The following is a 13,580-nucleotide window of genomic DNA, read 5'->3' as shown; positions in this document are numbered from 1 at the left end:
TCGTCTTTCCACTCGAGTTGAAGGACTAAAACCTTGAGGGAACATCAAAACCGCATCGTCATGGAGGCAAAACCAAAGCTTAGCTCCTAATTACACGTAATTACAACTTGGGTCTCATTCTTGTAGTTTTTGTCATTGTTTCGATCAGTTGAGACCCAAAGTAATTGCTTAAATATCTCAAGAGTCAGACTCAAAATGTTAATATAAGGTAATGAGCCCTCATTGCACAAAGTTGTCTTTAAAAAAAAATTTTTTTCCTGAGCATGAGTTACTTTGTCAGTTAATTGGTTCATTGTTTTGTCTATAACATTTTAGAAAATATTGAACGTTCCCACAGCCCAAATTCACATTTTCAAATTGCTCGTTTTATCGGAATTACAACTTGTCTGCAGGGAGTGTAGTGAACGCAGCACATTAGCAGGGCAGCAGCATCAGTGTGTACGCATGAGGTGAGCAGAAAATCCTCAAAATTTTAGATTCTGAAAAAACGACTAATCTACGATCAAAATAGCGGCAGATGAATTTTCTGTCAATCGATTGATCAACTAATTGCTGGCAGTCAACTTAGTGGTGTTATTATTACCAATAGGAGCAAAACTAAGTTGTGATAAACTGGAATCATCTTTCAAAAGCTCACCTTTTGCAGCCCGTAACCCTCATTCGCCGTTTTAAAAATAAATCACCTCACATTCATCTGATAACCAACACATTATCAACGCAAATGTTTTCATTAATCGGCTTGTTTGCAGCGTTGATCGAGAGGACACAATATGCTCTGAGCCAGGTACAGTAAGAGGAGGACGCCAGCTGCCATCACCATTCCCAACCGAAACTAACTGACCCTAATCTTCTGTTTGTGAGAAACCCTTGGCTGGTTATGCCAGCATTATGAATGCCACGAGGTCAGCATCTGGCCGGGCGTAACTGAGCATGATGGACTCTCAAATCCTGTTGTCGGCGCTCTACTGTGTGATCAATACTTTTATCCCGCTGATCTGCTGGGTGTTGGGGCCCTTCTACTTCTCTCTTTCTGGGGCCAATCTGGGCTACACTAACAGCTGGGCGAAGGACTAAACTCCCAAGACACACAACAAACCTCCCATGTTGAATGTACAAAAAAACAATCTATATATATATATATATATATATATATACTGTACAGAAAGTCATACACAGCTGGGGCACACATGAGAGCGGATGCTCACAGATGCACACAAACTGTTCATCTGGTGCAAATTACAATCAGCTTGTTTAGCACTGACACTTCTAACCTGTGCACGTCAAAAACAAAATGTACAAGCAGGTAAATATTAGAAAAACACAGGAATTAATCACATGTTCAAGCTGACATATAGCTACATTATGCTCGCACGCTCTTAAACCTCAAATATTCATCTGCTCTGCTGGGTCAGTTGAGGTGCTTAAGTTTGTCCCGTTGCGTGTGAACTGAGCTGCAGCTGGAGTGCCTTCCCACTCACGTTTTGTTTCCTCCTGATACGTACTGTGAAAGAGTTTTTTTTTTTTAATGTATAATCCAGTTGCTTCCACCGCTAAGACCTGGATCAAATATTTGTTAGTGTAGTAGTTTTTTTCACTGTTTTTCTGTGGCAATTTTAAGGCAAGAAGAGAACCAGGCGGGACAAAATTGGAACCAACAGAGGCTCAAAAAGCACCGGGGTTACCAAAGTGAAAAGTCTGTATGTTTAGTGAGTTATGAAATACATATGAATGTATGTTTGTGTGTGTGTATATATATATATACAGAAACATACATACATGAAATATAGACGAAAACAAGATGAAAAAATTTAGTCACGATAAAATAAAAATGATCATGGTAAGTCAAGATATCGACTACATATCAGTAGGGTTGTGCCGATGGACAATATCATTTGACCGACCTCACGATGGAGAGCCACTATAGTGATGCCCCCCCCCGTCAGACACACACTAATCCTAGTTGCGGGGCCTAGAGGAAATTGACAACTACGTCGGTCTTAAACTAGCAAAGAGACTTGCGTCGGGCTTTGCGCTGTGCTGTGCAGGGTGCAAGAGAGAGCCCCTTAAGTGGAAGCTACCTTTTTTTTTTCCCTTACGTGCAACCTATTTGTGAAAAAGACCATCGCTTTGAGCAGACTGGAGTGGCTGTAGTGATACAGTCTCTATCTCTCCCTGTCAGTAGTAGCTCGCTCTACCTGGACTAGTAACGTATCAGCATGCGGTAAGGTTATGCTCTGCGCCTCGGCTTGGACACAGTGGTCTCGAGCGAGAGAGAGAAAAAAGCGTTAACGTGGGACGCTATCACACTTTCCTTTCTCCCCTCATTGGAATAAGTTTGTGGACACTACCGTGTGCGTGCATCAATAAGTCAGTCTGATGTCCTGTGGGTACAGGACGATGTGATGCAGGATTTATGAATGTACGTTTGCAACAGTAGGCTAATTCACGAGGGTGCCATTTTATGTGTGAGCTAATATTGCGCATCTGTTCATGTGCACTGCAAGAGTTATGTTTCTGTTTATTGAATGCACTATGAAGAAAAGTCAAACTTTTGACTTTCTTATCATTTTAAGAATGAGATAATCAAAATGATAATAAGCACATCATTGACTAACTAGATCACACTAACGCGAAAGTGATTACAAATTAGGATATCATAATTCACAATTATTATCATTATTATTATTATCTATTCTTTTTTACTTTTTTTTTGGGTGCAAATTAGTTTCCATAGGCCTATATGAGATGAGGTGCTCAAGTTATGAAGAAAGTTTAGGAATCCTGGTTTATCTTCAGGCAGTCTCATAATTTGGAGCGTATTATCACACAATATGATGCAAGAAAGCTGAATTTGTTTCCTTGGGGGCTATTTTGTATAATGAGGCAAGTACAATTAAAAGCAGATCATTATAAGGGTTTATTAAAAGTGCCCGGCTGCAGGGTGCAGTGACAGTAGGACCCGAACAGAGATGGCAGATAGTCCACCGTCCGCCTACACAATGTGAAAACTCTCCCAACAGCTCTCTCTTGTCTCTAATCTTCTGAATAGCAGAAGCAGGATTACCTGTCCCGAGCTGCCGTGTGGCGGCTCAGCCGAGCGGAGTGAGCTCTATTATTTTATGTCTTGTTCCACTAAAATGTAAAATGGCCCCTCCGGCCAGAAGTGGCGTGCCATTGAACTGAATGGCTCAGCGGTTATGCAACCAACTTGGCCAATGTCACTTTTGAGATGTCAAAGAAGTCAGTGGCTCTCCCCTGGCCCCTTCGCCTCAACTCCACTCTACACCACTCCACTCCACTCCACCCTCCTCCCTCTCATGTGATTATTAACATTCACTTTCCAGCAGCCTCAGGGGCTACACAAACACTGTGTGTGTGTGTGTGTGTGTGTGTGTGTGTGTGTGTGTGTGAGAGAGAGGGAGGGGTGGGGGCTGCGATTGCAGAAGGGCCCAACTTAGCATGTACTCTCAAATATACATTACTGAAGACTGTCATTTACTGTATTTTCGCATTGCCAGACCTTCCTCCACAGCGCTGTGGAGGAGGGTCTGGCTAGTCCACACAGCATACGGGATGGGAGAAAAACGTGCTCTGGTTTATTGGCATTTCTTTAAACCAAAAACAATCACGTTTTAGTCGTGCAACAGAAAATTCAGATTGGACAGATAGTCTGCAGAGATCTGAGGAGCAGTTCACCATAGTCCTCATAAATCCACCGGATTTTAGAACGGCAACACAAAGAAAGCGGAAGGAAACGGACATCCAGCCTAAAAAGAGGGACATCCGACGGAATTTCCGGCGGCACCTGAACAATCCCGGAAGTGGAATGTTGTCAATATAGACTACATTAACTGTAACACAGATACACTTTCTGTGATTGCTGACGATACATAGTTATCATGAAAATTAAGACCAAAGAGACCAACGTCTAAGTGAGAGAGAGTCTGGTGCTGAATGTATATAATTCAGCACTTAAAGCAGGGCCACAGACCACAGACCATTGCCTTAAAACCGAGACCCAGAATGCCCTACACATCATAAAGACCCTGTCACTTATCGATGGCGGTCATGGATAACCATGACGGGTGCTTAAGCAGCATCAGGCACTTTATGGGCTGCGGCTGAGAGGAGCAGATTGGGCTTCAGTGGGTGATGGAGGAAAGCCAGAGGAGGTTGGCATCACTCAGGAACAAGGCATGCTGTGCCAACCTGCCACTTGCTGCTATTCATATACCCACTGCAGACTGGGGTTCAAACATAGCTGCAGTGTGTTGGAGAGGGATGGGTGTTTTAGCCTGTGCATTTGTTTCCAAATTCTTGTAACCGTTTGCTCCTTTCTAGGGCTGCACGATGTTTTTCAGTATCATTTTTTTTCTCCATTTTTAATCATTTAGTCTATAAATCATCAGATAATAGTGAAAAATGCATATAATAATTCCCCGAAGCCCAAGGTGACTTCTTCAAATGTCTCCCTACCAACAGACGAAAACCCAAAGTTATTAAATTTACAATCACATTTGAGAAGCTGGATCTAGTGAATGTTGAGGCATTTTTGCTTTATGTGGAACTATATGAATTACCACATTCATCTTTTGACATATGAAACATTGCATTCATAAGCAATAAAACATTCCCTTGCTCAATTCACCACACTCAGGGGTTAATTGGTTTTAATTAGCAAACTTTAGATACGGTAGCTAATGTTAACCAAGTTTAGATAACTACATATTGCTGTATTACTGACATTATAGAGCCAAGTTTATTGACTTTATAGGTCTCCTCTATTGTTGTATTTGCTAATTGTGCTAACGTTCTAGCATTTATCATTTTTCTGTAAATATGACTGACCGCTAGCCAGGAAAAAGGCACGAAGACTAAATGATAGACTACTAAAATTGTTGCGGATTAACTTTCTGTCCACCAGTCAACTTCTTTCAGCTCTGATTTTTTTTTCATATTAATCAAAATGTTATGACTTATTGCTTGACATACAATAGGCAGTAGCTTTTTGAGATAAAAAAAAGCTACTTTTAAGGGATTTCCCCCAACACTCCTGGCATTCCTGCAGAAAAGAAATGGCAACAATACACATCCATACTAAACACTGCTTGTTTTATGAACATGCAACCGAGAAAGAACACTTAAATATAAATGTGACCACAGCGTGGGGACTGAGAGGGCTGAATAGGAAGACAACGGCGTACCACACGTCTCGCCCACATATGTGCACGCTAAAATAGAGCTTTTCCTTTAGCGCAAGCAAAGCACCAACACAGACATTCCCCTAAACCACTCCTAGTCATTGACACGTAAACACATACACACACACACACACACACACATATTCAGATGGAGGCTGACAGCATGCTTTGGGCAAATGGCTTCAAATGAGGAACACATGAGCCTCTTCCTGTGTGACGGCTCTCACATGCTTCGCAACCTCACACCCCTCCAGGGCGAGAGGGGAATAGGTGAACTGTGTGTGTGTGTGTGTGTGTGTGTGTGTGTGTGTGTGTGTGTGTGTGTGTGTGTGTGTGTGTGTGTGTGTGTGTGTGTGTGTGTGAGAGAGAGAGATAAGCACGAGAATCAGGACAAGACAGGGAGGAGAAGAGGGCAAGATAAGAGAACAGAGGAAACAAAAAGGAGCATTGTGGTGGTTTAATTGCAACAAATCAATCTGTCTGCAGGCAGGAGAAGATTTGTGAGTGTTTTGAGAGCATGCCAGGAAAGAATCATGAGTGTAATCAAGGTTTTAACAGTCAGGACTTAAAAACGTATGTTTCTCTGCGTGCTTACATTTGAAATTGCTCCTACTGCCTTCTTAATATGGGTTTCAATGCCAAACTAATTGAGGTAGTTGATTCCACCTGGGATTCACACCTGCGTTTAATCAGCTGAAGTCTATACATGGACCTTCTTGATGAATGATATCGGGTGATGACTCAGAAATGATTTTGGGAGACCTCAAAGATGACGACCAGTCCAATGATTACAAATCAAGTGCAGCTTTATTCAAACAGTGAACAAACTTTCATGACACTGGGACAACCATGAGCACGCAGACACGTCTGCCCAAAGATGAACAACATGTACATCAGAATGAATACCTTTTAAACTCTTATTGTGCTTACACAGTATGAGACATCTATTTCAGCACACAAGTTTTACTCTTAAACTACACCTTTTATGGCCGATGCTCCTAATAGATTCTCACATTCCTGGCTCCAATTCCTCTGAGTGAAAGTTGTACCCAAACTCATAATAGATTCTACACATTCTTGTGGGTGAAGGTTGTCCCCAGACTGACCTTCTTGTATAGTACCCTACATACAAGATATAAAATACATTTGAAACATGTAGGCTGAAATATCCAACCTATCAATGAAGACGCAACGTTGAAACGTCGTAGTTGTACAAGCATCAATTGAGTGTGCGTAAGCCTTTTTTCTTCTTGATATTGTCATTGAAAAACTGCCATGAAGAGATAATTTTTTTTTTAAACTGGAGAGAGCCTAAGTGAGAGGTGGTTATGTGTAACAAAGACAAGTAGGAGACGGATGCCAATAACAGCAAAAGCACACATTAGAGTGTATGTGGGGGTGTGTGTGTGTGTGTGTGTGTGAGAGAGATGCAGCAGCAAAATGATAGTTGTGGATAGTAGTCCATATCAGCTACTACACAGCCAGCTTTCATTCTGCTGGTCAAAAGTATTGGTCCTGGATTGACATGCACAATGGCTAATAGTGACCAGGTAAACAATCTGGTGGCTGTTACTTTACTTAGTTGAACATTGTTTAGGCATCAAGTCAAGATGTCAAGTTGTCAAATATATCCCAAATGATGCTTGTTGGCGTGGTCCAAACAAGCCATGTGGTTATAAAAGACACAAAAGATCATATAAGTATCAATATATCGACTTTTATTATGAGTCAAATCTACTTCTCACATCCCATCAGCATCAGCCATGCCAAATGTGTGTAGGCTCACTATTATTTTTACCCGTTTTATGCCCTAAAGTTACCACACTGACTTTCTGCTCACTCTCCTTAGAAAATGTGTAGAGAAGAGAAGAAGCTCCTTAGGATTTGTGTGTGTGTGTGTGTGTGTGTGTGTGGGTGGCAGCACTGATTTGCCTCGGCCAGTTAAGTGGATTACAAGGCATAACAACGCAGACAACAGTCTAATATTTAATGTACACTTTCATCGCATTTGAATATCTAACAATTTATCACAACAGCAGCAATGATCCATGAAGGATTAAAATGTTTTGTGTAACATAAAACAAGTGTTTGATCTAGTGCAGGGGCGTAAGACTGGGGGGGAAATGGGACTGAGTACCCAGGGCCCTCATGTGTGGAGGACCCAAAAAGATGCTAGAATAAATAGCTGTGGATGCGGGGAGGGCCCCATAGAGAATGCCTTTCTACAGGGCCCAGAATTTTGTGCTACGCCCCTGATCTAATGTAAGGTCAAGAAAGCAGGGTGAGGAACCTGTTCAATATTTACGAGCAACACAAACTAAATGTCAGCACCAGCAGAGAGGACAGTCCAGCTCTTTGCCCGACTCACGATCATCAAACAGGGGTTGGCCTTTAGATTCAACCTCAACCTGGGCTCAGCTGGCAGTTAGTTATTTTTTCTTCTCAAATGACGGAAAGCTCCCCTGGTTTATTTTTTTTCATCTTGTAACATCATTGTCACTCATTGGAGGTTTTGTTCTGGTGAGCTGGTCAAAAAATGTCAGGAAATAGTAAAAGAAAAAATCACAGTTTCACCTTTAGGGTTTCTTATTGTATCTGACAGCAGATATTCTCTTGATAGAAGGCTAAGAAATATGCACATTTTCACATTTGAGGAGCTGGATCCAGAGAATAATTTAGGCGTTTTTGCTGTGAAAAATCTTGCTCCTGTCAATCGACTTATTCAGTGGATCCCATCATTTTTTGCTTGGCTTATTTTGTTATAGATCGTTTCATTTGAAGGATTTTCAGAGACATTAAGAGGTAAATGTATACATTAAGAGGTAAATGTATCCAGTATTTCATTAAAAAATTAATTAGAAAAAAATGGCTGTGTGAAATCAGTTTTATTTTATTTCTTGTACATTTCACCATCTTGACTCTCCAGATTTGGAGCTTGGGTATTACTGGATTAATCCATTAATCAACTAATTGTTTCAGCTCTATGTGCGTTATAGCAATAAAACCTGTCAAATAACTAAGAAAACCAGTCATTAAGTCCTCTCAATCTACCAATCACTGCCGTAATGTAAACAATCTAGCGCTATTTTAGAGTCATATACTGGTTTAAATTAGCCTGACGTGGTCATACTCAGATTCTAGACCTCGAATTTTGTGGGCGGGGTTAGATTCGGCTGGCATCCATTTTTTTGATAATGGGATGCAGTTAAAAGAATTGTTTGACATTTTTGAAATGTGCTTATTTGCTTGCTTTCTGCAGAGTTAGATAAGATAGAAGATTGATACCATGTATCTTATGTCTGTATGTTAAATATGGCAGCCGGTTAGCTTAGCTTAGCTTAAAGGCTGGAAACAAGAGGAAACGGCTAGCCTGGCTCAGTCCAAATGTAACAAAATCCACCTACCAGCACTTCTAAAGCTCACTAATTAACACGTTATATCTTGTCTGTTTAATCCGTACAAAAACTGAAGCGTAAAAAACGACAATTCGTTATTTCTCGGTTGGGTTTCTGCTGGTTGCTTGGCAAAAATGCATATTCCCAAGGACGTCAAACCATTCCTTCAAACATTGCTCTCCTTTACCGGACTTTAAATCAGTCTGAAAACATCTTGCATTATCTCTCCTCAGCTCAGAATCTTAATGTCCTCCTCTGCTCGGGTCAAACCTCACAGATTTGTGAGCTTGAAAGGCTGATAAAAAGGAGCTCTCTTTGTGCTTCAGATGCTGCATCAAAGCTCTGCCCTTCCATGCAGAAAATGTAACAAAACCTGCACCCCTCCAGACGATGATGTAATCTCTTTTGGTTCTGATCTGAACATCATAACCAAAGGCTGCGAGCCAGCGACGCGTTATACAAGAGCAGGCACGCGCACACGCACACGCACACGCAGGAAGGAAGCAAGGTGTGTGAACAGGCCAATCATTTACAACAAAGGGGAGGACGGAGAGACGAGGAGGAACTTGAAATGCACTCCGAGCCACTTTGGAAGCCGCTATAGGAGCCACATTAAATAAAGATGTCACATGGGAGCTGCTTTCTCTAATCAAACTGCCTCATACCAATGAAATCAGATATAATCATACCTCAGAGAGAGCGTGGTTGATGTCTCATTATCCGAGTCCTGAACGCAGTGTACCTCCGCAGACATACAGATTAGAGATTATAGGACGCAATCAGGCTAAAAGATCAATGCATACGCACAAACACCACCACGGATTATAAACCTCGCCTGTGTTCTGTGTTTATTTGTAATTACTCTCAGCTCAATATCACGCATAGACACAATGGTTGTGCAATCAGGAACATGGACTGTTTACCATAATTAAGGTAGTCACAGCTAATCAACATGCTCTTTACAACTGTGAACATAGCACCTGATGCTAATGCACGGTTAATCTAAAATAAGTCGTATGTGGTTTAAATTCGTCTTCAGTTTCCATTTTTATACTATTTAATACATTTTAGACCAAATATTTTGCCAATAATTGTGGCTTAAACAGTCATGTCACGTGAAAGCTTTCTGTTTCAAGTTTTTATGCTAAGCTAAGCTTCATAGAAAAGTGTCAAAACTATACCTTTTAATGTAGCATTATTACAATATTGCCTGACTGATACAAGGATTTTAACGCCAATATAATAATAATAACAAACTTATCAGTGCTATTTGGTGGACAAATTGTGAAATGAAGACAGTGTTTCTAAATGAACTCAAACATAATTTATTTCCTGAAATGTTTAGTTATTTATTGGCCTACACATATGTTGATTGGGGAGATTTATCCAATTTGCTAATAATGGAAAATGTATAGGGACAGACCACCAATCAGTAACGATAGCTTACATAAGTGGTCTGAGGTGAGGTCACAGTTTTGTGACCAATATTTTAAACTGAAATGAACATGATATTATTTGAAGCGAATACAACTGGCTCGATTGGTTTTTGAACTTTTATATACCCAGGACTTGTCAGATAAAAAGGTTCAGATGTTGCAGGGAATCCGAGATGATTCTCCACTGGATCATTTCACACAAAACGTTTGACTGTCACGTCACGCATCTGGGAGTTTTGTAAAATTATAAGTATTAAAACTTCCTACATCTGCTGTCCAAATTATCAACGTGTTGAACCGAAGCGGAAGGGGCAGCGCTGGCACACATAAACACAAGCTCCTTACATGACAGCTCTCGCCTTCTTGCCCCCAACTGTAAATCTTCAGCTTCTTAACGGATGCTTTAAGCTTATGGTAACATTCCAGATGTCAAAGGCACACACAAATGATTACACCAACAAATAGGCCATCCTCCAATCCAGTCTATTTTGGTTAGAGGGTGTGGGTGGACTCAGTTGCGCAACACAACCACACCTGGAGCACAACAGTCCAGGAGGGTGAACTGGGTGCTTATTTCCCCGCTTCAACTGACAATGGTGATTAAGGAATTCAGAGGGTTAATTGCTAACCATAAATATGGCCGCCCTTCTGCTCAACTCTCCTCGGGGTCTTTAAACAGACTCGCCCACTCTGTCAACTGAAGTGGCATGGCTCTCATTGGACACTGGCTCGTGCGTAGTAGCATGCCTCAGGAGAAGATGATGTGATGTCTTTTTTTAAAACATCACTGTTGAGGGACATCCCACTCTTCTGCACCTCATGTCATTGAGAGAGACTGTGACCCAGCAATATTTCTGTGGCAGGGTCCAAGGAACTACAAATATTGTTTTTTCAAGTGACAAAACATGTAATTTCCAGAACTAAGTAGATATGGTATGGTAAAGTTAAAAATCTGAATATTTGCTTCCAAAATAGTAACATTTCTTGCCATTTTGTAACGTTGGAGCAAGTTATTTTAATATTCAATCCAAAATAGTAACCTTTTGTAATGCTGAGGCTAAAAATCGAACTATTTAAAAATAGTAACATTTTGTAACGCTGAAGCTAAAAATCTGACTATTTGACTCCAAGAAAAGATTTTTTTTTTTAAACACTGACGCTGAAATCTGACTTTTTGACTCCAAGAAAGGAACATTTTGTAACGCTGATGCTAAAAATCTGAATATTTACTTAGATAATAGTGAAAAATGATTCCATTTTGTATGTGCTGAAGTTAAATCACTTCAAAATTGTGTTTTTCAAACACAAACCCTTCATTTTGCATCTGCCCACATGAAAGCGGAGATAAGCTGCAAGCACAAGAGGGAATAAAACCGGGGAACCACTGAATGTTGCTGTGTGGTGAGTGTGTGTAAAAGCCCCTCTGGCCGAGGCGCTCTGACTTGGTATCAACTAACCTGCTCTCTAACAGCCAAAGGGGCAAAGAGGCATCGCGCCAGATGAGCTGCAGCACTGACTGCACTGATTTTGTAAATAAAAAGCTCATCATTAACGTTTCCGTCCTCCTTATTTACATGTCGGACAAAACTGTGGGTAATCTGTATAGTGATATTCAAGACGGCCTGTTGTGTCTTCACTAACAACGCTGCTGTCTCCAAACTGAAGGATGGGATTTTTCCACCAAGCCACAATGAAAACAAATCAGTCACATCCACTCTGTAGGGCATTGAGTCCTCCAGTGCCCAAAGACACACCTACACTGTTCCAACACATATAATTAGTAATAGCAACAGTTTGATTGGACAAAATCCACTAATGTATGGCTGGCCTTTGGTGTACATGTAAAACACAATGCATTAACCTACGATTTACATCAGAATTTATGTTGCATGCAAATTGCAAAGACACTCAGCATTATGGGCAGAGCTTTTTTTTTTTTTTTTTTTTGCTAATGATATAGTAAGGTGCTTATTGCAGAGTCACATAGAGCATCTTTTATAGAGCCAGAATTGAAGGTCTGCACCCTACAGAGGCTTTACATGGCTGAGCGGTGTAACTGATGGACACAACCATCAACGGTGCGCCAAGTGCACCGCTGTTTCTTTTGCATCCTCCTGCTCCGCCTCCACCAAAAGAACCGAACGCTGCGGTCTAATACCGAACACACTCTTCATGTGTTGCAGCGCCGTCGACTAATCACGCTGCTGCTGACAGATCAGACGCCGACCCTCTGTGGGGGAATCGCAGATAATAATCGAAGCGGCTGCAGCGGGAGGATCATGAAGCTGCTGCTCCACACCTGACGGGAGACAATGCAGCCGTGCACGGAGCGCAGCGCAGCTCCTCCACAGCCTCTTTATCAGCCGCCCTCATTAGGCAGAAATAAGATCACAATAGTGCAGCGATGTAAAAGCAAATTGGCATTAATATATGCACCATAAAACCAGACTGTGCGCCTTTCACAACCCATCAACCCGCCCATCCCTCTTATTCTCCTCCGTCTGCCTCCAAATCTCTTTGAAAGGCGCCAAATGACACACACAAAAACGTCAAATTGCGCTCGGCATTGTAGGAATAATCTCGGTCATCTGCAGCTTTCCAAATCTCGCTCATAAATAAATAGGTGAGAGGCCAAAGAAGAGGAAGAAGAAGAAGAAACATCGCTATTGTCTCGCGCACAAACGAGAAGCCATTGCAAGTAGGTTAAACCGCTCTGGCTGGCGCAGACGCAAATGTCTCCAGAGAAAATACACAAAAACGCGCAAATGTCAGCGGCCGATTGAGCGTACCTTTGCTCTCTTGTCCCTCGTCTTGAGTCTCCTCCGCGTTGGACTCCATGGCCGGCTTTGTCCCATCCATTATTTTAGAGGAATATAGTCTCCTTGTGTCACTTGTATCTAACAGTCTGTGGATGGTGTAGCCTATCCTGGTGACTTGATGCTCTCTCTCTCTCTCTCTCTCTCTCTCTCTCTCTCTCTCTCTCTCTCTCTCTCTCTCTCCCCCTGTTAAAGCGTAGCACTGTGTCTCTATGTAGGCTATATTAACAATCCAGTCTCAAGATGCAAATGCGCTGTCAGATTGGATTTATCTCGCACATGCGGATTAGCAGTCCCAAAATGATGCCAGATAACGCGTTTGGCCCATAAAACCTCTCTCTCCTGTGGATACAATGGTGTTTATATACTTTATTTTTTTAAATATATATATATTGACATTCTATTGATATTCTTTGCTTCAGTGAAGCAGAGGAGGATATACGGACAACATGTACAGGAGATGTAAATATGCAAACTCATGAGTAACCATGCATGCATGAATACACATACACACACACACACACACACACACACACACACACACACACACACACACACACACACACAGACACACACAGACACACACACAGACACACTAACCACCCCCTCTCCATCTGGTGAGTTGAGAAAGAAAGTCAAAGAGTCAGGCTGGAGGAAGGAGAGGAAGAGAGGATGGGAGGGAAATAAGAAAATCTAGTGCACTATAAAAGTGAGAGGCGGGGAAAGGACTGA

At 41.6% G+C, this 13,580-nt stretch overlaps 1 protein-coding gene across 1 annotated transcript in view; it reads right to left on the bottom strand.

Annotated features, from left to right (window-relative positions):
- Nucleotides 1-12,953, bottom strand: part of LOC114551218 (neuronal membrane glycoprotein M6-b) — a 29,771-nt gene extending 16,818 nt beyond the window's left edge. Inside the window, exon 1 of the mRNA XM_028572387.1 lies at nucleotides 12,822-12,953. Within this exon, the coding sequence (XP_028428188.1) occupies nucleotides 12,822-12,891 (70 nt within the window). The 5' untranslated portion in view covers nucleotides 12,892-12,953. The remainder of the gene's footprint in view (nucleotides 1-12,821) is intronic.
- Between the last annotated feature and the right edge of the window lie 627 nt (nucleotides 12,954-13,580).

The sequence above is a fragment of the Perca flavescens genome, chromosome 24, assembly GCF_004354835.1.
Source record: "Perca flavescens isolate YP-PL-M2 chromosome 24, PFLA_1.0, whole genome shotgun sequence".
Taxonomy (NCBI): domain Eukaryota; kingdom Metazoa; phylum Chordata; class Actinopteri; order Perciformes; family Percidae; genus Perca; species Perca flavescens.
The sequence above is the reverse complement of the archived record's forward strand: the minus strand, read 5'-3'. Positions and strand labels throughout refer to the sequence as shown.